The sequence below is a fragment of the Anser cygnoides genome, chromosome 15 (genome assembly GCF_040182565.1).
Source record: "Anser cygnoides isolate HZ-2024a breed goose chromosome 15, Taihu_goose_T2T_genome, whole genome shotgun sequence".
Lineage (NCBI taxonomy): Eukaryota > Metazoa > Chordata > Aves > Anseriformes > Anatidae > Anser > Anser cygnoides.
In genome coordinates, this window is record NC_089887.1 from 5,000,130 (window position 1) to 5,027,688 (window position 27,559).

General features: G+C 45.6%; 1 protein-coding gene across 3 annotated transcripts in view; it reads left to right on the plus strand.

The window, feature by feature from the left end:
- The window catches only part of TTYH3 (tweety family member 3), a 79,130-nt gene that overhangs the window by 27,207 nt on the left and 24,364 nt on the right, over positions 1-27,559 (plus strand). For all 3 annotated transcript variants that reach the window (XM_048061296.2, XM_048061305.2, XM_048061300.2), the window contains exons 2-7: positions 10,807-10,976; positions 19,849-19,960; positions 20,864-21,084; positions 21,853-21,948; positions 24,526-24,598; positions 24,959-25,034. In XM_048061296.2, coding sequence (XP_047917253.1) covers positions 10,807-10,976; positions 19,849-19,960; positions 20,864-21,084; positions 21,853-21,948; positions 24,526-24,598; positions 24,959-25,034 — 748 coding nt within the window. The remainder of the gene's footprint in view (positions 1-10,806; positions 10,977-19,848; positions 19,961-20,863; positions 21,085-21,852; positions 21,949-24,525; positions 24,599-24,958; positions 25,035-27,559) is intronic.

A 27,559-nucleotide genomic window follows, 5' to 3' on the forward strand; every position in this document is an offset into this window, starting at 1 on the left:
CCATCTGCAGCTCCGCTCTGTTAATGGCGAGAGCTGTAAAGAAAGCATCTCTATTCAAACTGCATTTCCCTTCAGCATAGCTGCCGGAGGCCCTAATCCCTTCTCGGCGCTTGGCGAGGAGCCTGCGTGGGGCCTTTCTTAGCTCTGCAGCTTCCCTCGCGCAGGCCGCGGTGCCGAGAGGAGAGGTGGTTAATGACGCTCCCAGTCTTGTCAGTGGTGCAGAAACACAGGCTCCAGCTGTGACTGCGGTGGGTCTTGGCTGGCTTGGAGAGGGGTTTTTTTTGATCAGCTTCCTCTGTTAGTCTCTCGATGGTAGTTTTTTCCTGGGTTTGAAGGTTCCCCATAGTGAATATCGGTTGTCTTCCTCCCTGAGGTGTCCTTCTGAGAGCTTTTTTTTCTCCTTTAATGAAAGAGGGGAAAAATAACCAACAACAAACCACTCAACCCCCCCCCCAAAAAAAACACAAAATAAAACTGAGGAAGATGTGGGGTGGAAATGCTTCCTGCACATGAATGAGCCTCTCTTTGGGAAGGGAAATGCACAGCTTCAAGTTGAAGGAAGAGATTTTTTTTAAAAAACAAACAAACAACTGTAATAGACTGCAAAGAGGAGGTTTGGGAGTGAATTTAGGGTGAGAAGCGTGGCAGCTGTTTGTCACTGCCACTCTGACAGTTAATGGCATGCTTGCATTGTTTGTGCAAGAAGGGCAGCTCAGGTCCACATCAATAGATGGGTCAGAGGTCTGGGTTCCTCCTGCCCCAGCGTGCGGGAGGAAATCGCTGGCCCTATGGGATGTTGCCCCTTGCCAGTCCTTCGTGGCCTCTCCACATGACTGACATCCTGCATTAAAGCTGGCTTCAAATAGAAATTATTTTAAGGAAGATGTCACGTGGACAGCTAGCAATAGCACAACGGGTTGTGACTTTTTAAAGATTTAGGGCAGTTTGCCCTTGATTTTGCTCTTTGTTCCTTCCCAGAGGTCAGCCAGCAGGGCAGCTGTACCAGTGTCATTTGCTAATGTAATCAGGAGTGCTATTTCTTTCACCTTGTAGCTGGCTTATTTTGCGTTATGAACTACAGTAAGTTTTTGCTGTGCAAATGGCCGTTTGACCTGCTTTAGTTGTACAGAAAAATGCCCTTAAAGCTGAATGGGGCAAATATAAATGGAAATGCGGTGCCCCCTTTTTTTTGTCATTATTTTTTGTTGCTGCTGTTGTTCCAAACTTCTTGCTTTAGATTCTGACGGTTGGCTTCAGGCTTCAAACTGATCACAAGCTGGACGTGGATCTCCAGGTCAAAGACATCTGAACAACATTGGTGGAGCCCATTCACATCACTTCTGTGCAAGTGCAGGAACCCAGTCATAACAACTTGCCTTCCTGTTCATTCAGTGCTAACAGAAGCATGCTGTGAAGCCACTTGAGGTAGATTGGTTATCTTGACCAGGAAAGTATCCCTTTTCTTCTTAATTAATTTTTTTTTAGACTGAAGTGCTCCCAAATGCCGAAGTGTGTGCTAGAGCTTCTTAGTTACACTAGAAAATAGTTCAACTGGTGGCTTAATTCTTTTGCCTGATAGCTGCTCTTTAGGAAAGGACCTTTTCACGGTGCCAATGATATGAAGCAAGCTGTAGAAATGTTAGTAGGCACGTTAAGTTGCTTTTCAAGTCTAACATTAGTAACAGTTTGACGCTGGGGTTCCCATTCCAATTTGGAATCGCTCTCATTATTCTGCATCACTTCATGGTTCAATGCAGGATTTTCTGGGTAAGATGTCATTCTGTAAATGATACAAGAACGCAACCCCACTGGCCCAGCAGTGATCACGTTTTCTATTTCTAAGTATTTTCATATCTCTTGGATTTCTACTTGCTTTCTATATTCCTGTGGTACAGTCAGAACACTTTTTACAATCCTTCTGATTGTAAGGAGTTCTGGTTCCTTGTTTCCAGTTATAGTTGTTTTTTGTGTTTTTTTTTAAAGTGTTTAGTGTCCTTTGCAGATCAGTTATGAGTCTTTCCACAAAGCCACTGCTCTACCCTGAAAAGTCTCCTTAAAATGTGCTCATTTGGTAGGTCCTAATAGACATTGAGTACATTATTTGCACGCAGTGCTTGGGAACAAAGGTAAAGCTGCTGCTTTTCTGTTGGTCCTGGGGTGCCTTTTCTCCCCAAAGCAAATGAGCTTCCTTACGTGCCTGTGTCTGATTGGTGAGCTTTACCGGATCCTGGTTCCAGTCCCACCAAAATTAGCTGGAGGTGGAAGGCTGCAGTGGTGTCACTACAGGGATGAGGCACTGCGCAGGGTCTAGTAGTGGAAAAATATAAAAAGAAGCCTGCCTGACTTTCCAGAATCACTTCAGTCCAAGTAGGGTTGTTAAAAATATCTTCTGTTAAAATGAACTTCTTTCATATGGAAATTTTGGAGGCAAATTTGGAAACTCAGTGTGTTTTTTTTATCTCGTGGGGTAGACGGGAAATGGCCATACTCGATCTGTTTTTCCCTGCTTTGATATGTCTGCAAATCATGAGATGCACAGAGAAGATGCCAGCAGGATCTGAAAGGAAGAGTGCTTGTGTGCCTGTGCACGCTCTGGATGCAACTGGATGCATATGCTGTTAAGAAACTTGAGCGAGTACCTTCTTTGTCTAGCAAAACTTCTTAACTAATGCATGTGATGTGATATTGGATTACGGAAGGTGATCCATCGAGTCCAAAATAATGTAAAATAATGACCGAATCAGCCACATTATCTCCAGCTGTCATGCTTGTGGAAACTCCTGTCCCTGATGATGGGACGGGCTCACCCTGTTGATAGCTTGCTGTCCCTTTGGGCAAAGTTTCCACAACTGGGATAAGATTTTTGTTTTCCATTCCACTTGGGGGTGGCTCTTCACATTTCCGCTCTTCCCCAGTGCTTTGTTTCCTCTTCCAAACAGAAGTGGTGTGGGAAAGCCTCTCAAAGCAGACTGGAGGCTGGCTGTTAATGGGGTACGGCATGGTCGGTGCAGCTGGCAGTAACCTCCCTGCCGGGCCTCTCCTGCTCTGCACGTCTGAGCCGAGCACTGAGCCCAGCCTTTAAACTCTGTAGTGGCTCTCTTCTGGTTTGGGTGGCTGTTTGAAGAGGAGGCGATTAGGCAGGACAAGTAACACTGCTGTGATCCTAAGTATCTAAACTGCTGCCGTGTCATTCCCTGCTCCGTACTGGAAAATACAGGCTTTAGGTCCTACAGAGGAACAGGAGAGAAGGAGGGGGGTGCATGTGGTCATCTCTGCTGAAACATCCTATCTTTCTTTATACAGGACTTCTGCAACTTACAGGAGCGCTGTGAATACTTGGGTTTCAAACCATATCTAATAAGAAACAGTTAAAGAGTAGCTAAAAAGAGCTGGTAGCTCGCAGTAAAACACAGCCTCCTTACAGATGGAGGCATGAAAGAAAATCCTTGAGGTTGGCGTCCGCTCCAGCATATGCACAGTCAGCGTAGATAGGTAAAAAATGTGATGTTCCAACACTTTGCTAGATAGTGAGTAAGGGTAGGTTTAATAGGATAGGCTTAATAGTGAGTAAGGATGAGATTTTTTTTCCCCCTAAATGAAGTGCATTGTCTGAGAGCCCACATTGTAGGAGGGGGGAGGGAAGAGGAGGGAAATTGGATTAAGTCACTGGGCTGCAGGCCTGAGCATTTCCTGCCTTTTTTTTTTTCCTTTTTTTTTTTTCTTTTTTAATATACCAGTGCTGCCGAGATCACGTGCTGAGCTGTGCAAGCCTCCCCTGGTCCCTGGCTGCGTGCAACAGGCAGCTTGGCAGCGCCGCACCTCGCCTTCGGGGAGATCCAGGCCAGCGAGAGCAGAGCTGGGGCTGGGGACTTGGCTTGGCAGGGGAATTTGTGTAGCGCCTGGGCTCGGGCCAGGTAACGCAGGCACTGCTTGCTTATCCCCGAGTTGTAGGAGCATTAAATTCGTGCTGCCTTTGTAGCGCGGAGTTTCTTTCCATTATCCAGTTTGCTGGAAAATTACCTTGTGAGGAGATTGGGTTTTAAGGCTTTTATGGGTGATACAGCTTTCTAAGCGGGGAAATAAAGCTGCTTCTAAAAGGCCGAGTAGAGGGACCGCCGTTGGTCAGGAACGCGTGAATTAATCTGTTGTGGGAAGGGAAGGGCTGGAGAAATTGTGCAGGTCTGGCATGGGAGAGCTGAGCGAGCACGTGAGCTGTGTGGGAGACCCATGCAATTCTTCTGGCGCTCCGCTTAGCGCCCTTCGCCTTAATATTCCAAATATTTATTTGATCTTTGTCTTTAAACGAAGCTGGCTAATAGGTTTAACGTTATCTGACCGGGAACGTTAGGAAGGAGTGAACTTCTAAAGCCAGAGGCCTGTTCCCGAGGGGATTCCTTACACATTTTGCTGGTCTGGGATTTGGAGCAAAGACCTGCATGAACACTGATGCGCCCATGTTTTTTTTAGAGCCCTGCAAGGGAATTTGCAGAATCCCCAGAAAGGAAATCCTCCTTTTCAGCGAGAATGCTCATTTGACAAGCTGCCAGTTCTGAGCTAAGCCTCATTTAATAAAGATTTAGTCTGTGGGGACCTGTCAATGGAAACTGAATTTGGTGAGTGTCTCATTCTTTTCATCGCTGTAACGCATAGAGTTTTTCAGCCAGCATTATGGAGGAATGAGGGATAAGAACATCCAATTTAGAGGACCCCCTTACCTCTGGGAATGTTTCCTTGCTGTGTAAGATGGAGATTGCTGAGTTGGTAACAGCTGAGGGAATAAAAGGATTGTTATTTGACTTCAGCCCAATAGGATGCCGGTGTTCACCGCTGATTAGCGTGGCTTAGATCTGCATTTGTGGCAGGAAAAAAAAATACAACCCAATTGTTAAGCAAATCCTTTCTACTGGGTGCTTTCCGTCTCCCTTTGGTTTGTGATAGGAGGTGCTCTGATGAATTCTAGCACCTGTCCCCACGCAACCTATGGAAGCTGAGGTGCGTAGATGTACCTGCACTATAAATTGTTAAAGCACAGTCTCAAACAAACTCTGGCAATGATTGTATTTCGTGCTTGTTATTGCAATAAACCAACTATCAGCAAGGTTACGTCTTTCTGGCCTCTGCGTTGGTGGCTTCTGTGAATTGTAACAAATATAGGGGCAGTGTTGAAAGTGTTTAATTATGAAGTAAGGGGTCAGAATGTTAACGTGGAGGAAATGATGATAATTTCTAATCAAACTAGCCTTGTTCTCAGTCGTTGCATGTACAAGGGCACTTGAGAAATTAATCTGAATTAACTGGAGGAATAAATTCAAAGCAGATTAGTTAAACCACTTTAAATGCACTAAAGTGAATTAAACTGCACTGAATTAAGACCATTCTAGTTAAACTACATTAAACCCCTGTGTGAACACTCATTTGTAATTAAAGTGACTTTAGTTCACAGCTCTAATTCCAATTAACTCTGGAATGCCCTTGCCCGTGTAGATTGCCTCTCAGCATTAAGGAAGCTAGCTTGTGTATTTAACCAACCTGGTTAACCTGATTTGGGCTATCTAGTCGTGTTAGATGTTTCAACTGTAGATCTGTTTTATTCCAGTGTCTGGTGTCTTGTCCTTAGGTGATTAAATAAAAATAAAATAAAAATGCATGACGTAATCCTTGGCATTTCCCTTTTTTTTCCAGCAAGGAAAGCCAGTAGCCAAAAAAGCCAAAGGCAAAGCGTTGGCCTATATTGCTGCTCCAGTGTGGACTTGCTCTTACCGCGTGTATCTGTAATCTGCCGCGCTTCCTTGCAGCGTGCTTTCCCTGGGAGATGTCTCCAGAAGGAGATGAGGCGGTGGAACCTGTCCTCCGTTTCCATGGTGCTCTTCCCCGCTGCTGCGGGATCCCGAGCGAAGGAGAATACATCTCAGTGCCGTGGGAAAAGGCTCTTCCACGGCACGTTTCCTGCGCAGCCTTGCTTCTCTGCTGTGCTGAACGCAGCGATTGGCCTGGGAAGGCCTGTCCCCCAGGCGGAGGAGATATGGATGGTTTAGTGCTGAGATCAGTCGTGGTTTCCACATCCTTCCCCCCCCGGCCCCGCAATTACATTTGCCAATACGTGGCTGGCTGTGTTCCCTAGAAAGCCTGCGTCCTTCTGTGGAGGCTGTGGGATGAATGACATCCTGAGACGTTCAGTGTCTCGACAAACGCCACATACAGCACTCTTCACCAGAAGGGAGATGAAACGAAAATCGAGCCTCTGAACTCTCAGCACGATCAAAGCGAGCTGATGAGGGGTCAGAATGTGCTGCTTCTGTTGCCAGCATTGCACAGAGATCAGTTTGGTAGGACGTAATTATTTATCATCTGTGAGTACATAAGCTTCTCAGATGTTCTGAGGTCTGCAAAAAAGGTGTAGAAAGTAGTGTGGGCATGACACTATCCCACAGCAGTTTCTTTTCTTGCTAAGAAGACTTCCGTCCTTGATGGAATAAATAGAGATGAGTGCTGCTTTGGCAGCAGCCCAGTTTGCTTCATTTGTTCTTCTGGGCGAACGTTTTTCTCTTCCCACACTCCTTTAACCTCTTCTCTCTGTTCTATTATCGCAATCTTAAGTCACTGCATGGAAATCCAGAAGGAACATTAGTTGCAGATTGAGTGGAAAGCTTTCTCTTGGCAAACGCTAACTTTAAGGTAAAACTATAAACAGCTCTCAATCTGGCAATGATTAAGACAGCTGTGTTGCTGAGATGCTCAAAAGCTATAGCTGGTGGATTTTATATTTTGTCCTGTGGGTTGGAATTACAAAGTTTAAGATGAAATAATTTTCAAATTACTGATGGAAGATTAAAAGCAAATCTACATGCTTTTCGGGAACCACCTGAAGACTTTCAGCTTTCCTCTCAAGTTTCTTCTTGAGGTTTTAGAGGACTTTATGACTAGTAGTAAAATAGCAATGCTATCCAGAAATAGCTGTCATCTATTTCATGTGAAGAGTTGCTCACTGTGCCGGACTGCTGTTAGTATGGTTCAGGCCAAAAAAACGTGGTAATTGGAAACTGGATAGGCTGAAATTGGTAAAAACTTGTACTTAATATGGATTATTTGGAGTCTGTGTGTATTCAGGATTAAGTTTCTAAGCCCGTGCTGCTGCCAGGGCTTCTTGTGCCAAGTAGCCTTTGTGGCAGAGGGGAGGTGGTGGTGGGAGGACGAGGCCCTAAGCCAACACTGCTCTGTCCAGTCAAGGGGCAAACCAGCAGGCTTCAGGCAATGCTGAACCTTGACACTTGTGTGCAACCCAGTGTTTACCTCCTGCATTGCAATGCTTCGTTTTTATTTATTTTTTTGAGGTTTTCGTTAACGAAATGTGCCTAAATATATCTTGTATATCTCCTTTCTCATCTCGTGTAGATCACTACTGCTCTTCTTGACTACTTTTGTGATTGCAGTTCCTTACATGAAGGCAATTCCTGCTGGGGGACGATGGAGTGGAGTGTACGTCCCTTAAGTGCAGTTTCAGCAGCAGAAATTAGCCTTCCAGGACCACAGAGATCAGAGAGATATTCACGGAGCTAATGATGTAGATCACAGCTGGGAACTTGGGGTCTAAGAGAGCTGAAACCTGCTGTTCGGTGTGGGATTTTTCATCCAGTAGGCAAGTCTGTGTATCGGCTGAGTCAATACTGGAGACTTGGAGGCTGTGAATCGTGCTGTGCTGAAGGCTGATCTGCATCCATGTCCTTGGGTGTTACACCAGCACCCAAGGTACCCTCATACCATGTGAAAACTCCTGCCTCTGTAGAGCTTAACCAGCCCCAGGGGTTTTAGTGGGGGATGTTTTTGCCGTGACCTGTATTTCTTACAGCGATGGTGCCTCTCTCTGCATGGGAACCTAGATGTTTTCTGCCCCTTTTTGTCCTCTTATTCCCATTGAGAGGGTGAATGCCATGAATCCTGGCAACCCAGGCAGAGCTGAGAAAAGCCATTAACGCTGCAGCAGGCTGTTGAGCACAGTGCATGCACAAGACCAAGTGTATTCAGGTTTCACGGTGCCTTTCCAAGCTAGCAGTGCTGCTCATGGTTACTTCCCTGTGCATTGCTATTAACTTTTATTTTGAAAGAGCTGCTGAACACTGCAGCTTCGTCTCCTGCCAGTCTGGCTGATACCACTTGGATTTACACTCATTTTCAGGGACTGCTCTGTCTCCACTTCTGCCATTAGTGTCAGCACAGTGGTAAAATGTTGCTCCTCGAAGTTGTCTCCATTTTCCTGTAAGGGCAGTTCATGCATCATTCGCTATAAAGGTTCTGGTAGTTCAGCAAATGTTCGAAGACGAATTGATGCTCTTTTGTGGCAAAAGGCCCAGTGCGTAATTTTGCATTTACTTGGGATAACGTGGCCTTGGATAACCGAGTCCCAGATTTAGTGTTGCAGGATAAAGTCTCTGAGGGTTTATCCAGCCTCAACCCCCTTTTTAAAATACTGTTATTTAATCCCGACAAGCAGGCACAGGCATATCTTTGGTTGCAACCAGGCTTTCACTGCCAGCCAGGCTCTGGGTCCTAAACTGACTCATCAGTCAGAAAGATTAATAACCGCTCTGCTGGATGATTTCACTTGTTGTCATGGCACATATCCATTAATGGAAAACAAATATTCTCTGCAAAATGAAACACAGATCTGGGTGTACTGGCCAGCCAACCCCTTTTGGCTAAAGGCTTACATTTAAGCATATATTAAAGCGTCCCTTCAAAGTGAGAACTCCAAGTTGCTTGGTGCGTGGCAGTTTGTGTGTGTGTGCTCTTTTTTGTTTGCTTGTTCCTTTTCAGATGGGCTGTTCCTCTCCACCTGGAACTGCAGAGTGATTTTTTTGCTAATAAAGTCTCTGGGAGGACTTTTCGGTGGGTTCTTCTTTCCGGAGGCAATGCCTGTTAGCGAGCGAGGAGGGCCGAGGGTGCGAGCGAAGCAGCGCAGGCAAGCGGCGCAGGCAAGCTTTGCGTTACAGCAGCCTGAAGCATTTAAAAAATAACCAATATCCCCAAGGAGCTTTGGTAGGCTGAATGTGTTGGTTAAATTAGTACTGAGGGCTTGTACATGGCAGGCCTTCAGAAGTGGGAGAAGTTGGGTCTCCGAATGCAGCTTCCCTCTCGAAGGCCTCTTTGCGCTCAGGAACTCGAGCGGTGCGCACACCATCTGGCGTAATCATGGGAAAGGGGGAGAGTGCTTTTTCCCTTCCAGCCCCACTCTCTTAAAAATCCCCAAGTTTGGTTTCTACAAGGGGACGGAGTTTCAGCTGTTGAGTTTGGGGAAGGTGCACCTGTAAGCTCCCCGCATCCCCAGCATGCTCGGTGAGCTCTGGGTCTCTCTTTAGGCCGCGAAGGCACCCAGCGCGCAGCGACGTGGAATATCTGTCATGCAGCAAGAGAGCCCTAACTGGTGTGAATCTCATTATGTACAGCTGATGGGCACTACAGCCCATAAATACTGCCGTTTGCTGGGCTGGGAAGTACGTTCAAGTGTTGTGTGGCTTATATAGCTTGCCAGAATTCAAACACAGCTGGGAGTACCTATGGAGCAAGCTGGGGGAGAAGGAAGGGAAAAAAAACCCTCTGAAGAGGAACTTGCTGCCAGACTCCCTTGGAAATATTCAAGAATTTTGTTGAGAATCTTGCTGCAACTGCAGCATTCTGTGTTTCACGTCTTTGACCAGGAGGCAGTTGTTGCTTCAATCAGAAGGAAGCCTATAAATATTTTAAAGGAATTTCTGCATGAGGAGAAAAAGAGAGACTGATTTAAAAAGCTTAAACCTTAGTGTTATGTTTGCCGATACAGGTCTATGCCTGCCTTCCCAATATTGGGGCAGCAATAGGTAACTTAGGTCCTTTGCAGATATTTACGCCGTTTTTACTACATTGGCATTTGTCACTGCTACCCAAGGGTTTGCCCAAAAACACTTCTGGATAAAATAACATCCTTCTGCTTCATTCATTCACTTGAGAAAGAGTGGCTGGATTTAGTGTTAGAATTCATTTTATTTTTTTCTTATTTAACAAAAATGTTTTGCATTTTTGGGATTCAGCCAGGATTTTCTGAATAAAAATAAATTGGAATGGAGTTAAACACTTTCTGCTTTCCTTTCCTCCCAGGGAACATCTGAATAGAAATAGGTGCAACAATACCGAAGCTTGTGACTACTTCAAGCTGGTGTGTCTGTAGCATCTGCATTAGTTTTGCTGTATCTGTATGTGTGGATGGTATGTGGAGGGTTTAGCATGTATTCTAGGTCTACCTAGAATAGAAGCATTGCATGGAGATTTTTTTTTTTTAAATTCAATATCACACATGTATAATAAATTCCACCCCCTTTCAAACCTACTCATGCACTTGGATGTCTAATGAATAAGCCTGCATATTTATTCATGAGGATTAAAGAACTGTACAGATAGAGGCAGCTGGCTGAACTATTCATTTATTTTCTCTTTAAATCTGCTGACCTCTGATCTGGAGGAAAGAGGGAGCCCTCCCTGATTCACTTGGGCTGCTTGCAGATGGGGTAGACAAAATGGCTTGGCTCTCTGCAGCTCAGAGTCAGAAGATGGTTTCATCGAGCAGAGAGGCAGGGCAGGGAGAAAGCACTGCTCGGAGCCTCCTGTCTGTGGCTTTTTAAAACAAAACCCCAAAAAAACATATCAAACCACCAGTTTTCAGGTTTGGCCTTCAGCACTGTCTCAGGGCCGAGTCCTCAGACCTCTGGGCCCTGGCTGACGGCCTGCACTGTGGGTGCTCGGTGGTCCCACGCTGACGACTGGTTTTCTTTTCCTCAGGCCCTGCTGCTGTTGGGTGGCGTGGCGCTCTCCTGCCTGGCTCTGGACCTGCTCTTCCTCTTGTTCTACTCCTTCTGGCTGTGCTGTCGCCACCGAAAGAGCGAAGAACACCTCAACGCAGACTGCTGCTGTACAGCATGGTGTGTCATCATCGCGACCCTGGTGTGCAGGTAAGGGTGAGCACCTCGCTGCACAGGGCGTCGTGTCCCGTTTTCATGCTTGGGGTGCTGTGCCTGTAGTTAGTAAATGCTGGCAATAATCCCTCTTTCCGCTTGGTAGGTGTATGTTTTAAATGTCTGTAATGCATTTTCTTCCTCTCTGCCACTTGCTGAACTGCCTAATGGTTTGAGCGATGTGAAAAGGAATAGCTAATGGGCTGCTCTTTGATGCTTCGTGAGTGGTAAATCAAGGACGCTGCGTCCTTGGGAGCTTAACACTTAAATAGGAGGGATACAGAGTTCAGTTATTTGATGGGTCTAGATGGGGATTTCTTAGAGTCTTCGAGGCTGGTGTCTGAAAAGAATGACTATGGTTGAGAGTAGATTATGAAGAAAGAGGCACAAATCCTTCTTTTGGGTCTGGAAGTACGGTTGTTTGGACGTGGACGTTCAGATTTTGTAGCCTGTATTAGGCACTGCTACATTTTGTTGTATGTACTAATGTACAGAGCTCTCTCCAAGGGTTGCTAGTAATGCTGCTAGTGTCAGCAATGTTTCATGTTACGGCTGAACAATAGACACTCTTGGAGATGTTCCTGGAAAACCAGCGAATTTAAGTAGTTGGTGAAGAACATGAGCAGAAGAAGTTAAAATGAATGAGTTTACATTTTGCATTCTGGGTTTTTTTTTTCTGTTTGTTTTTTTTTTTTTTTGGTCAACACAGACAAGGATCCCATTTGCTAGAAAGATAACAATGGGGCATCTGAAAGCAGGAACATATTTGCAGACCCCTGGAAAGAACTTCGGGCTTAGTCTGTTTTGACTTGAGCAGAATGAGTTCTCTGGGATCTGTGGACATTTACACTGAGCACTGAGTTTTCCTGCCAATTCCAAGCATTATTCCAAGCAATTCTCTTACCTGAGAGTCTAAGTGGTCTGAGTTGCCCCTCCGCAGTTCTGAGAGCAGTTCCGTGTTCAGAAAGGAGGCAACAACGAGACAATTGTATTTTGTTGCATCTCGTGGCTCGCTTTTTCTGTTAACCTACTGACAGACCATGTCCTAGATACACCACCCGTTTGGAGGCATACGTGTTCCTTGAAGGCCAAGCTTAGCTGTTCAGGGGCTAGACTGTGCTATTAATGGACTTCTCCATTAGAAAGCAAATGGTATTTGCTCTTTCGAGGCACATACTTGAGAGACTAGAAAACCCCTGGAGTACTAGAACAAACACCACAGAGCAGACATTACTATGTTGTGGGTTTAGCAAGCTGGGGATGGATTTGCCTGTGAAAGCCAGGGCTCAGTGGTTTGGAGGAGAGCTAGTATGTTTAAAAAATACTGCTGTCGTTGCAGGGAGCTCTTCCATGCTTTGCTGATTGCAAGTAAGTGCCTGGAACGGAAAGGCAAACTAGAGAACAACTCAAAAAAGAAATCTCAACCTCAGACACCTTTCTTTTTAGTGATCTCAGGAGCTTCAGCTGCATCCATTCCAATCCACTGAAAATGCTGTGGTCCTAACCCTTTCTTACAGAAACTCTAACTGATGCTATTTATAGTAGTGTTGCTGCTACAGGCTCTTGTTAGCTATTGTTATGCAGCATTTGTGTCCAAGACAGCTGCTGCAGAGTGTGGTAGTTCTGTTTGCTTTTAATTGTAGGCAGGGTGAGGAGGAGGCTTTCTGCATATCTCCCCAAGTGTGCATGAGACAATTTAAAGTTGGAAGGTCAGCATTTAAATTCTGGTAGGCTTGATGCAACTCCCAGTCATGTCCACAAGCTGGAAAACGGCTTAGGCTTGCTCAAAATCTGAACGATTGGTTTACATCCTTGGTGTACTATTTATTTCTGCAAGTATTAAATGCAGGAGTATCCTTAAAATTAAGATTCTCCTGGAATCTGCAGTGATACTGCCTGAATATTTGTTCTGACCTTTTTTTAAAGTTCCCCTCTGAAGTTGGCGCTTGCCGCGGTAGCAGGATGGTACCATCCCTGGTAGCTGCAGCTGCTGTCCAAGTGCTGCTGCTCTCTGCGAAGCCGAGGTCTGTTTTCTGCCCCTCTGACAGCAGCTGGATGCGACAGCACACTCAAAGCGGTGCCTTTTGGCACTCTGTGCTCGGCATCTGGCTGGGAATGCAGATACGGCTTCCGACAAGCAAGGAATCCAATCTGCACTAGCAGGAAGTCCCAATTAGGTACCAGCAGTTAAAGATCAGTCAACTGGAGATGTCCTGTCCTAGCTGTGCGTGACATGCAGCAGAAGTGCCAGACCGGCAGATGCTGTTAGGTTCCAGCGAGAGGGAACAAAGCTCCACTGAATGTCTGCCTGGGTCAGCAGGCTGACCTGGGAGGCAGTTCGCACCAAGGGGAACAAAGGTGGCTTGGATGCTCAGGCAGTGAGAGGAGCCAGAGACTGCGCTGTTCTGTCCAAGTGCCATGAAGTGGGCTGTTGTCTTCCTAGCTGAGAACTACTTTACTCTGGTTGAGCCCAGCCATGCCTAGTACACGCTTATCTAGGTAGTGGTTAAACCCAGAGGGCAGTTTGTGAATCCTGCTCAGTTCTGGATCACTGTGGATCGCTGTTACCTATTTTCCTTCTGAGCAAAAGGAAGAATGCTGAGCCAGCAGGAAGGCAGAGCTGGTTAATAGGAATTCTCTAGCAAAATATCTCTCTAATGAGTCCTCCCGGTTGCTTTAATCACAAAGCTGCAGGAAGGACTTGCCTAGATTATTCCTTGAAAACCTAGTTCATTGCTAGTCCTTACTAAGTTTGATTGGTTTGTGTGTATGGAGAGTTGTCGTCTCATATAAATCCACTCATCCTCAGATCCCTGTAGGTCATGCTAACGCTCCCGCAAGGGACCTCAGCTCCGAAGGTGGGTAGGAAGCTTCATGGAGAGGATACCTGAAAGAAATGGGTGCAATTAAATGGTGAAAACTTGCTTTCTCAAGTGCTAATAGCGCTTTCCCTTGGTGCTAAAGTGCAAGGTGGTAATTAGACAGACAAATTAACATTCCTCCTGAGAACATGAAGTCTAAAAAGGGCTCTCCTTATGAAGTTCCTGTAATTAAAGATGACTTGGTGTAGTTAGATTATTCATTTCTAAAGATGTGATGTGAATGGCTAGTGCTCATCTTTTCAGACTAGTGATTGGATGCCCACAGGGGTTTTCACTGTGTGTGTGTTATGACTGGAAGATCTCTCCATCAGCAGGCATGAGTATGTTCTCCGTATCAGATTAATGCTCCGCTGTTCACATACACCTTGTGTAATCCAGAAAACATTTTTTGCAGGCTGCACTACAAGGAAATGTGGAATTACACCTGATTTCTTTTTCTCTCTCTTTATCATAGAATGTCCTAAGCCCATCCACCTCTTGCATGCAAATAATAGGGAGGCTGTGTCCTTGGGGAAATTCAGCCGTGAGCTTTTCAGGAAAAGAGAGAGGGAAATGGGTGTTTTTTTCTCCAGACGTGAATTTCTTGAGCCTTGTTGAAAAGTGATACTGAAGTGTACATACGCAACATGCAGTAATTAAAATCATAGGGTTGTCTCTGTATGAATATGTAGAAGTCGCAGCATGCTGCTGGTCTGTCTCTTGTCATATAACTGTCTGAAGAGCTGGTGTAGCACATAGTCTCTCCCTAGTGTGCATCCGTGGGTATGCATTAGTAATGACAGTGTTAATCTCAGGAGTGTACTGTTTTTTTCTTTTAACATATATGGGTATCCTAAAACTTACCAAAATGACTGAGTAGCCAAGTGGCTTTTTTAATGCTGTATTGAGCAGCAGGAGAAATTTCTTAAATGTCCCTTAAGAGCTGAGTAGATAGATTTTAAGATTATTCTTATTTAAAAATACCAGCGAGAAGGAAGGCAGGGGAGTGGTAGTGCTAGTGGAAGGGGCAGGAGAGTGACAAAAGTAGGTCTGGGAGGAAGAACCGAGGCTGGGGTGGTGTGGACTGAGGAGCTGAGGCGTGTGCGTGCTGGGGAGGGGAGTGCGGCAGAAGGAAGAATAGCACAAGTGGAGATGAGTTTCCCACAGAAGTGTTGAAAATGCGTTGGAGTATCTTCCAGAGGGTGCTAGGGTGGGAAAAAAGCTGTGTCATTCAGGAATGCTGTTCTTGTATCCATGCTGCATGACAAAACTGCAGGCTTCCCCATTGGGCGATGGTTTTGTCATCATGGACTGGGAGATGTCTGCTCTATCTGAGGCTATGGAGCCTTCCAGGGTCTGTGCAAGAAACCAGGAGGTCGGTCCTGACCTCAGGGACTTACACTGTTGGGTTAGGATGAGTTGATCTATTTTTACTTTAAAAGAGGGAGCTCAAATAAAAGGGAGCCCCTGGTTCTTTTTAATCAAATAAAAGGTAGTTAAAAACTGGTTCAAATGTTTAAATCTGCTTTAAACAACAGCAACTTATACCGGTGTGTGTAGGCAGGGATTTGAAACAACTGTTGGATTTAGATAGGCCAAATGCAAGCAGAAAGCAACAGCAACACTTCTCTCTTCCCCCGCCGGCGGTTCCCCCCCGCCTGCTCTTCGGCTCGGCTCCCCCCTCGGTCGCAGCGTGGATCCAGGCAGCTGCAACCAGCCCGTGCCTCTGGCCTGCAGGGATGGATGGCTTCCCTCCCTCTAGCATGATAGGAAGGGGAACTACCACAAAACGGCACGGCTTGCTTCTAGGAGAAGGAATGGCTCCGTGTAAGTAGCTCTTGCTAGCACAGCGTACGAATGCAGAGCTGGCATTTGCTGCACAGTAATGGAATAATTAACGTACTGTCTGTAGGTTCCGGTGGATGTATGCGATGCACATCTAGAGGAATTTGTTGCTTGATTTAAATGGCTTTTATCCTAATTCCTATTGCTCCAGGAAGAGGCAGATGCCCAGCCCATCCCCGAGCAGCCAGGACCCCTCCCGTCCCCCAGCCAGCCACCCCACATTAATTGCCCGGCATGACGCCAGATGGGATGGAACACCCCTTTGGCCAGTGGGGGTCAGCTGTCCTGGGTCTGTCTCCTCCCAGCTGGAGAGGGACTCTACCAGGGAGTGTAGCCATGGAACAAGGAATAATGGCTTTGAACAAACGGAGGGGAGATTTAGATTAAATGTTCTCAATGCTCGCAAGGCGAGTGGCAGGCCTCCTTGGTGTGCGAGGACAGCGATGCCGTCCGGCAAAGCACCGAGAAGGAATGCACCCGACCAGAAGGAGATGTGTTGTGGGCGGAGGGATAGCGCCGGTGGCATGAGAGACACCAGTGCCCAAGGGACCTCTGGCGCCCAGCCCACAGACACGTATAGGTGGTACCACTGGCACCGCAATGACGCGGGGAACAGGCTGCCCCCTCAAAGATACAGCGACAGGAGGCCTGGGCCTTCCCATAGGCGCAACGGTGATGTGGGGCAAAGGCAGGAACATCAGGCAGACAGCCGCGGGGAGCAGAAACGTGCCCATAGTCCAGAACACAGTGCGGGACCCAGCCACGAATGTAAACCAGACAGCAGCGTTGAACGCATGCATGAAAATCAACCTGGCAGTGGCATGGGACCTGGGGGTGGAACTGGACGACCCCCTCGTTCGGCACCCTGGCCTGAAAACATTCCGGACAGAAGGCATCCTGTTTGGGCAGTCCCGGGCAAGGACTGGCTTGTTCTTCTGCCAAACACCGTGGAGCTGGATCCACCAGATGTGGAGGAACCAATGGAAGTGGATCCACCTCGGCCAGAACAGACCAGGGACTACTGCGGCATGTCTTTGCTACCTGCCATCCGAGCACACCAACAGCGTCACAGGAGGGCCCAGCCAGCTCCCTACTTGTTGTCGCTCAGGCTCCATCCCAGGCATTAGCTTGGAGCCACCAAACACCATGGACATCTCGCAGGCTTACCTGCAAGATGTCCCGGCAATAAACAGCTCTGTTGCCGATTCTCAGGGGTTTTGTGAGTGCTTCTTTTTTTGGGTGGAATGGGCTAAAGTTGTGCCAGGGGAGGTTTAAGTTGGATATTAGGAAAAGCTTGTTTACTGAAAGGGTTGTTAGGCATTGGAATGGGTGGCCCAGCGAAGTGGTTGAGTCACCATCCCTGGAGGTCTTTAGAAGACGGTTAGGTGTTGAGCTTAGTGATATGGTTTAGTGGAGGACTTGTTCGTGTTAGGTCAGAGGTTGGACTGGGTGATCTTGGAGGTCTCTTCCAACCTAGGTGATTCTGTGATTGTGTGTGAGTAGTGACAGTACCTACCTAGGTGGTTATGGGCGGCTGGAGGTGGTGACACGGTGCTGGGCAGGACGCCTGTGAGGATGGATGGCTGCTGGGGTGGTTCTGCCTCTGATGCGGTAGAGAGGTTTGAGTCAGTTGCCTGTAGTTGGCAGCACTTGATAAATGGCTCTCTGATGTAAAGTGGCTAAGGTACTAGCAGCATTGAGTCTTTAAGGAAAAAACGACTGCTGCCACTTCACGCAGAGTGCTGTTTCTGAGCCTTTTCCACCAAAAAAAAAAAAAGTGCTACTGTGGTGGGAATACTGAGAACCAAGCAGCAGGTTTTGGGCACTCACCAAGCCTTTGCTGAAAGAATAGCATTCTAGTAGCTGTAATGGGATGAATAAACATCACTCGCCAATTAGAGGGTTCAAATCTGCATATTCAAAGCCTGGAATGTCCTGGAATTTATTTGGTGTTGACAGTATAAACAACTGCTAAAGTTTGCTGCTGCTCTGGACAATGAAATGGTTTGTCTGAATTTGTTTGCTCTGATAAGACAAGGGGAAATTCAAGCCAGAGGTTTGTAATTGCAGTGATGGGATGCTGAGTGGCCTTATCCTGGGAATAGCTCAGGATCTGTAATCTCGCTAGTTCTCAGGGATGGGGAGTGCTGTTTTTTGTGTTTGTTTCTGTTTTGTTAATCCTCACCACCACCACCTGCACCCTAGGCATGCATTATCAAGCTCTGATTATAGCTGCAACCAGGGAGGAATGCAGAGGGCTTTTCTCTCTTCCATTATCAGCATTGTTGCCATTGTGAAAACATTTGAGGAATGGTGTTCATGAAGAAAGAGACCAAATTCTTGTATTAACACTAAATATTAGGAATTACATACGTGCCACCTCTCTTTGTGTATGATGTAGTTGCTGCCATCAAAGGGAGAGTCTTCAGCTAAGGCTTAAGGGCCAAGCCCTGTATAATTTCAGGAGATTTTATTGTTGGAAAAAAGCATGGGGCTGGCAGATTTTCATACTGGCTCTGCTTCCAGTGTGTGATCTTTACTTCTATTCCTTGCACATGTGAAGAAAAAGCAGAAGTGCAGCCAGGTGAACTATATTGTTCTGCTCACTGGTTTTGGGGTGCGTGAGACATGGGAAGGGAAGGAGGGATGCTGTGTTCCTGCAGGACAGGAGTGACAGCTTAAACAGTCATTTGGACTGCAGACTGGCGTACATGCCAGAGCAAATCTAGGCAAGTGTCTGTTATCCAGACAAAGCCCACCCTGGCCTGCTTAGGTTTATTCCCCAGCTGGGTGATGGCGGTGAAGAACGCTGAATGTCCTTTTGTGACCCTTCCTGTTAAACTAAGACCCTGCACTTCCTTGTTCTGGAAGCTGTTGGTTGCCTTGCTTCCTTCCTCTTTCATACCTCCTTCAAACCACCTCTGTGAGTGTGGTGCTATAGCCCAAGCACAAAGTTACTGTGAGGAAACTGTTTCATCCAGAAAATTCTTAACTTAAAATTAAAAAGAAAGCAAAAATCCTTTCCCCATCCTCTTCCCACACCACCACCACCTTCCTTCCCAGTACCACAACCTTGGTGTCTTGAGAACCATCCCAGAAAAGATTCTGGATGCTCTGAAGGTAAATGTGACATGAAAATGGGAAATGTGTATTTTGGTAATGTTTGTTTCCTCTGAGTTCAGTTGTATAAACCCTTCACAAGTTCTTTCTTCCTCTGTTATTAGTAAAAATGGGCTTGGGAAGAGGAATGGTGAGTTCCTGCGGTAATGCCTTAATAGAAGGGGTATTGTTGACTTGCTTCAGATAATCTCCTGGTTGTAACTCATTTACAGGATCTTCCTCCTGTAAGTGAGGCTTAAGCTAATATGGTTTACTTCATAATTGGGGCAGACTGATATGTGTGGACAGTTACGGCAAATCAACTGATAGGTGGTAATTTGCCAAGCAGCTGGAGTTGAATTGTGTCTGCAAGCTTGAAAATCACTTGCTTAAAAATAAATAAGCTTTTTGTCCTAGCAAGTTATTAAGCTTTGCTTCCAAATAGTCTAAATCAGTACAATTCAAATGCTTCTAATGGAAGATAAATCAAGATAGATGATGTTCATGCATATTTCAGAGTGTAGATAGAGAAGACATGGAAATAGATCCAGAAGACACCACCATAGACAAGTAGTCAATGCAAGCTCTCTGCATCCTTTTCTTAAAAATGTAATGAAACTATCTGTATTTCATGTCCAGAGAAGGCATGGGGCTCCTGGCAGAGCAATGGTAGCACCCATTTCCTCTTGCAGGAGCAAGGTTGGCTGTCTGGATTTCTGCTTGCCCGTGGCTGGGTCTGAACTCTCTAATGGTTCTCTAACAGATTTTCATTCATAAATGAAACGCACACATTAAGAAGGGATGGTTCATTATATGGATGCTATACAGACAATTGTTGGCTGCGTGGGAAATGCAGGAGAACGTTTACAGATTAACTTTTCTGGTGGTTGCTGGGGAGCATGATTACCCCAGCTGCTCTTTGTGGAGACATGCAGCTTCCCTTTCTGTGGAAGCTGCTGATGTGACCACGAAGGGCCTTGGAGAGGTAAGCAGTACATTATATCGCTACCCTTTAGCTTTAACTGTACCCTTTTTTGCTTTTTTTTTTTTTTTTTCCTCTGCAGTGCTGGCATTGCTGTTGGCTTCTATGGGAATGGAGAGACTAGTGACGGTATTCACCGGCTGACCTACTCGCTACGCCATGCAAACCGCACTGTGGCAGGTGTCCAGGACCGGGTAAGCACTAGGGGAGGCACCCTCACAAATGGGGAATGAGGGAATGAGCAGACTTCCTCGGCACCTCTTCTCCTGAATGTGTCTGTGCCTGTATCTCTGCCTTTTTTTTGTTGTTGTTAGTCTCCAAGCTTAGAGATGTGCTAAAATTTCCGTTAATGGAGTGATGCTTTCTTCAGCTCTTCTAAAAATATCAGAGCAAACACAGCTTGTTAAATGAAGTCTTCTCTTTGCGATTGTGCTTGATTTAAACACGGCTTCTGATCAGCTCTATTCCACGGACATGGAGGCAGGCCAAAGCAGACGAGTCTGTTAGTAGAATGTATCATTTTAGCACAATTGGTTGTTGCTGTACTACCTCAAATTTCATGGTACCTTTCTGCAACCCTGATGGCTACAGGTACTAATATGAGGTCATCATAACCTTCCACAAATGTCCCTCCACTAGACTTAATTGTAGACATTTTTAACCTGTTTTAGAACTAAGGTGAACAAATCTTAAGGGAAAAAAATTTGCCTTCCCAGCCCTAGTGGCTGTGTTCTGGGTTTGTGCTGTTCTGTTCTATATTTTGATATGGAAAATGGCTTTTAAACCATGTTAAAGCAAAGGTACAGGAGGTGGTTAAAAAAGGGATGGCTATTGTGATTTAAGATTTCCTGCTTATCAGCAGAGCCCGTTTAACACATAAAGTGCATGGTAAAGGCTCAGCTGAGATACCATCACAGGACAACTTGCAAACAATCAACTTTATAGATGCTTGTAGGTTGCTTTTGAAGGGTAAGCAGTCTGAGCCTCTTAAGACAGAAAAGTAGTAATCTGGAAGCTGTCCATAACTCACTAGTAAGAATGAATCCTCTTTTACTTCTGTGACTTCCTAAACTTTTTTTTTCTTTGCCACACTATAGGTGTTAGATACCGCAGTGGCCCTGAATCAAACAGTGGAGCCAAACTTACTCGTCCTGGAGGAGATGTTCGCAAAGCAGACGGACTACCTGCACATTATCCAGAAGCTGCAAGGTCTCTTGGATGATCTGGTCAGGCAAACAACCGAGATCCCCTTTTGGAAGAACGAAGAGCTGTCTCTGGAGGAGCTGGCAATTCAAATTGACCTCTATGACTGGTACAGGTGAGTGGTATGCTGTAGTACAATGGTTGTAGCATTTGTTTTGGCCTATTTTGCAATAATTAAGTGCGTCTTCTGGGTGGCTGAGCCAAATGCCGTGTATGTTACTACAGGTGCTCTTGGCCCAGTCCACTGATTTCATTTCTTAGAGCAAAAATGCATTCAGTTTAAATGAAAATGCATGGTAACAGCTTTTTTCTTAATTTTCAGTTGGTTAATTACCAGCTGAAGGGAAACTTATTTTCCACGTACAAAAGCTTGTGTTCTAACACTGGGGGAGTGGTTGTATGGTGCATTAACTAAATAGAGTAGGAAACTGAACTTGTTCCTTGTGGTAACACCATGCACTAACTTTCCTTTTTATTCAAGTTATTGAATAAAAGATCACACCAAGTGTATTCCACGAAAGAACACCTCTGTCCACACATATGGATTAACTGAAGCACATTCTGACAAATGTCTAGTTCAAGAAAGTGCAATGCTTCTTTGCCTGATGGTGTCTAGTTGCATATAACTTGTACAGTAGCACAAGATTAGCAGTCTCATTTCTCAACAACTGTGTATGCTGAGCATGTTGTTTGAATGTTTTTGCATGCCTGGACTCCAGACCCAGCAAATAGCCAGTGCTTTCTGCAGATAAATCATTAGCAGTGGCCCTTACTCCAGGAAAAGAGAGGATAATTTTTTTTCTCCATTAGTCACTTCAACTGCTTAATCTATTGTTTGTATACACCAGTTTTGCTTTGCCAACTGTGTTTTTATTTGCTGCAGGTGGCTGGGTTACCTGGGCCTGCTCCTGTTCCATGTTCTAATATGTTTGCTGGTGCTCTTTGGACTCATTAGAAACTCCAGGGCCATTCTTTTGGGGTAAGTCCTGACCCAGGTACAGTGCAGAAGGAAGGCCAGCTGAGTGCAAGTGCCTGATAGCTTAAACTTCTAGACTATTGTCTGTTGATTTCAAGGGCTTTTAAGGCTGAACGGTTTATATCTGTCTCTTAACGTACAGTGTCTTTGTAGAGCATTGCTCTGTAGATTGGATTAGGGCTACATACGAGAGAGGTTCACAGGAAGAAGCTATAAAACTCAGTGGTACTCTTGTCCCTTGCTTTCGCATCAGAAACAGGTAACTCCTCTGGATAGTCTGCCTTTTGCTGGGTAGCACTGGTTGCCTCGGTTTGCCTGGGAGTCAGCTGGTAGATAGTAATGTGGACATCCTCCCTTGAATTTACAGGTTTTAAAAATTTCCCTGTAATTCTCTACAGTGGTGAAGGCATTTGTTAATGGATGATAAGCTTTGCATGTGTTTACACAGCCTGGTAGCATGCCTTTTGTGTCACGATCTGCTCTTGTTTACCTTTGGCTGTCACACCTGAAGACACTTTAAACTGAGAACACACAATGATTTGTACAGCTATGAGGAGGAGTCTTGTTGCCATGGTACTGCAATATTAATGCATCTTTGGTTCTACAAAGCTCTGCAAATGCTGCCATGCTGAGGCCCCATTACAAGAAAAAAATATATTTCTCTATGTTGAAGCTTGGTTTAATTTGGCATATTTGGCAAAGATACTGGTTTCGTAAACATAATGACAGTTTGACAACTGACATAGCCAAGAGTTTATCCTGGTACACGGTGATACCATTAATACTTGGAATGCGTATTCAGATTTGTTATTTGCCAGATGACTTCATACCTGGCAGGTTACACAGACAAAAGTCCAAGTGTATGCACAGATGGTAAACCCAGAGTTTAAATTAGAATCTCATTCCATGTTAGCCAGAAGTTCATATTAAGGCATTCCCCAAAGGGAGCACATGGCATAGAGAAGCAAGTGTGTCACAGCCAAGCAAGATGGTGAAATGCCAGTTTTCGATCTTTCAGCCAAGCAATCAGTTACTGACCCAGTCATCTTCATTTAAAGTAAAACAACAACTGTGTCACACTGAACAGATCACCACGCTCAGCTGAAGGCACCAAGCGGTGTTGTCCTTATGTCGTAAAAGCACAGAACCTTGCTGATCCATGACTGATAATTTTTGTATCCCTTTGTAAAAAGCATAATAAGATATTTAGCCACTTTATTCCAGAGTGCTGCACAGGGCTCAGTCTGGTGAGGCTCCACGACTTCTGCAAGGCGAATCCCCATTCTGTGAATGGATCTGTGGTCCCTCAGAAATACGTTGTTAAACTGAGGAATAGAGCTTTTTTAAAATAAAAATAAAAATCAGACCTACAAATATATTTTTGTAAAGCTCTAGTCTTCAGTGAGACAAATGTAACAGAAAAGAGATGCCCCTTCCTTATGGAGGTGCTCGCACTAGGTTTGAGTAAAGAATATCTTGATTATGATTTTTTTTTTTTTTTGGAGGGAAGGTGGGAGGAACCTGCTTGTATTACAAAGCCTGAAGTAAAAAGCATGCCTGAGAAAGCGAGCCAGTACCCCTTTACTCTGAAGATAGGGATGCATAAAATGATACAGCTTATTAGTCTGCATTCCCATACCTGAGGGAGTTGAGGAGCACTTTTGCCTAAATGTCTCTAGCACTCATACTGACAGCAAAGGTGAAGAGCTAATGTGCTGGTTGGGGAAGTGCAAAAGCTTTTCCCACTGGTGTGTGCTAGCTGGGTATCAATGAGACAACCGCTCCATCATCTCGCTGCTTTGTGTGTCTGTCTTGGCCTGATAGACATTTCCTACTATTTCTGCCAGTAATGAGGTCCGGCTGCCAGAACGAAACTTAAGTCTGTGCAGAGATGTGCTCACATGGCATCTATGTAAGGTATCTAACTATTGCTCTGAGCTGTTTGCCTACAGATGCCTGGCTCTCTCCTTGGGCTATGTGAGGTGCTCAGGTGGTGTTCAGATGCTTAGAGCTGGAGACCAAAGTCAGGTGTCCTAACAGGCAAAGTATTCTGTCCAACTGTCTGTAGCCAATGCATTGCTTACACCAGACAGCCTCATTTATTCTAGAAACAGAAGGATTTTGCCCGATTTTGTTGTTTGTATATATACATACATATATAGGGGGGTAGGGTATTTTTCTCTGAATATCTTCTGGGTTTCGAAAGTAATGTCCAGAGTGAGACTATTTCAAGTGATAGGATTGTAGCCATTTGTCTGCCAGTCTGCCTTCCCCTGGACCACCCCTGTGCCTTTATGCCTTTGGCTTCCCCATTAGAAGCAGACTAAAGGCTTCTCTTTGGGCATCTTTTTCCTTCCCTGCAGCCCCAGGCCAGGAAACATGGGAACCAACAACTGGACGTAAACTTTCCTGGCTGCTGCTGTCTGCAGCATATAAAATGAGATGATTTGTGTGAAGATGCAGTATTTGTTAATTTCTTGGTTTTGGTAATTGCTTTGGACTGCACATAATACATCCTGCAAAAGATCTGGATGCTTGAAATCAGAGCTCCTACATCTGCCATCTGTCTGTCTCCTACAGGGTGTGTTTGCTTGGGGTGTTTGCCCTGATTGTCAGCTGGGGATCCTTGGGTCTGGAGTTGGCTGTCGCAGTGGTAAGTGGCTCTTGTCCAAGTCCCATTCACCCTTTGCTGCAGAGTTATCAAACACAAGATAAAGTAGCTATTGATGCATATTATGGTGTGCCTGTTTTACTGTGTCTCTTGTTCTGAGTAGCTGTCCCAGTCATTTGCATCTATGAGAAGTACAGAGCTACTCCATGGTGGGGTGCACTGGCTTGTACTCCAGCACTGCTGCGGCTGTGTAAAGCTGTGCTAGAGGGGATGGCGATGAGAGACTTCAGTGTCTGAAAAATCCCTATAGTGGAGGGTTCCCTGATGTTAACCTGGCTCAACTGCTCTTTGATATTAGTGTTCTTTGAAATTCCTTTTCCCTTTTGTCTTGTCTCTATCTAGGGTTCCAGTGATTTCTGTATTAACCCTGATGCTTACGTCTCCAAAGTGGTTGAAGATAATGCAGTGCTTAGTGCTGGTAAGTGCTGGGTCTGGCTTTGGCACAGGGAACTGTGGCTCCAGCTGTCACGTAGGAGCGTGACAGTGTCTGAGAATTTGTGGCTATGTTTGGAACCCAGCAACCTGCGTACGGTGGGAAAAGCAGATGTGTGTGGAACTCTGAAAAACCAGTGTTCTTCCCCAAAAAAAAGCATTTATACCCCAGTCAGAAGTCCATACGTACATTTTATTTATTTATTTTTGTCAAAAAAGCATATAGAATCCTTATTTCATCTTGGCCCTAAGATGGAAATAACTGATATGGTGGAACAACAGAAGTCCCTGGATTATTTTCTTTAAATGTAACAACCTTGGTCTTGTTTCTCCTCCTTTAAGTGACAGAACTGTAGCAGTATGAGTGTGCAGTTTGAGTTGTCATTTTTAAAACTTGCTCTTGGTTCTGTATCCCAGCATCTAGAATATTTATTTTTTGTATTTGTTATTAACAAATATATATCAATTTGTCTCTTAATGGTGGTTATAAATAGGAGTCTTTTGAAAGCTAATTTAAAGGGTAAATGAACGGAATCAGCAGGAAAGAGAAGTATGAATTTCCCTTTCCATTATAAATGCAGTATTTTGATTGCTTTGTTTACCCTGTTCCATTTCAAGCAATATGCCTACATCACTGTGGCATTCAGCTGAAGCGCTGATGGATTTTGTGTTTGTCACTCCTAATTTAGACTGAAGTGGTTGGTTGAGATGAGGGGTGCCTCCAATTTGGACCTCAGGGGCAAAACAGATATTCAGAACTGTGGCTTAGCAAAAATATGGCTGGATGCTTGCCAGCAGAGATAAGTGCTAAAAAGGAAAGGTATTTTTCAGGGCTGAGTCTGCTGCTTAGCTAATAAAGTGAGCTTCTCTTTTCTCCCACCCTCTTTCCCCCTGATAATCCCTCTGTACATTTCTGTGATGATAAATCACAAATAAGCCATGATACTGATTTGTAAAAGGAGCCACATGTGTCTTTGCTGGTTCTTATTTGCTGGTATCTGAGAATTTTTGCCATGTGTACCGAAGATCTAGTGTTATTGCTGTGCGCTTAGCCAATCGCTGCCTCTCGCTGCGTAACTGATAGGGAATTAGGTATGTAGCGATGGCTGAGGATGCAGGGATTGGAAGCAATAAGAAATATTTATGTCTGGAGGCAGAATGTAGTATAAAAGAGTACATGCCAGTTGATATTACCACAGTGCAGCTTATTCTTGGAGAGCCTTATTTATTGATTTCCTGGAGGGAAGAGGAGAGAGCCTGGCAGCTCGCAACAGATGGGTCTTAGTAACAAAGAAATGCAATAAGGGAAGAGAATGAGTGTTTAACACTGCACAAGATGAAAATCCTCCCTTGGTTGTGAGGGTGACGGCGATGTCGCTTCAGGTGCCAGCTAGCCTCCGTGTTGTTCGAGGAGCTGAACAGGCTAGGGAGGCCAAGGGGAAATATGTGACACTAATGCCAGCCGTGTACTGTATTAACTTGGTAACCCAAATCAGAACATTTGGGAACAATTTGGTTGACCCTGAGCAGCTGAAGGAACACCCTTCCGTGCAACTTTTCCGTTTCACTTGTTCTTGTCGGCTCCTGCAGGTTTTTGCTCCTCAGTATCATACACGCACGCGGAGGCTGCCGGTGGCTGGGCCTGGCACTCCCCTCCCTCCTCCTGCTTCCCCCGGCAGGGACAGTCAGCTCCCCGGTGTGAAATAAGGCTCTGTTCTGGCAGCTCCGCCAGCTCCAACAGTTGCTGAGGCTCCATAAATAACAGTGAATGGGGCTGAGTGAGACGCTGAAGAGGAGGAAGAGCAGGTGTTGTCACAGGCCTGAGCTGGAAGGCCGGCCTCCTCCGTGGGCTGCTGGTGTGTCAGCTCCCTGCTGTTCAGCAGCCGTTCTGCGTTCACAAGCACCTTTCCTTCTCTACAGAAGGAAATCAGCCTTGCTTCTGAGCCTGCCATCGCACTAGGCAGCTGGTGGGGAGGTGATCAAACATTCTGCCTTCCCATGTGAATTTCCACTGCTCTGCTGTAGTTTATGGTCAGGAAGCGATGGAAATAAGCCTTGGCTCCCCACGTCGGGAGCGTCCTGTGCACCTGAGCAGGAAGGAAAACCACAATATCAGTACTGTGGTGTGGAACTATTCAACGAGGCTTTAGTCCCAATAGCAGTTCTTAAAAACCATCTTTATAAGTCTGAAAAAATTGTTGGTATCCCTTAATACGCTTGGCTGTGAACTGTGGCAGTTGCTTTGTGATGAGTTGAGCCGTGTCTGTGACGGGGCAGGCTTGAGGAGGCAGGGCAGGCAGCTGGGAGCCAGACCCAGGGCTGTCCTCCTGGGGGAAGCTGCTTGAAGGCTCCCGGATCTAGTGCGCGGGCTCTTCACACACTCTGCTTTGCTGCAGGATAGACAGATGAGGCAGGAGCGCTTTAAGATTGTACCAGCTAGTTTCACCAGAGCGCATCCTGCTGTGAATTTTTCAGTTCAGAAAACAGATCGCTGAGAGACGGTGCGAGTTG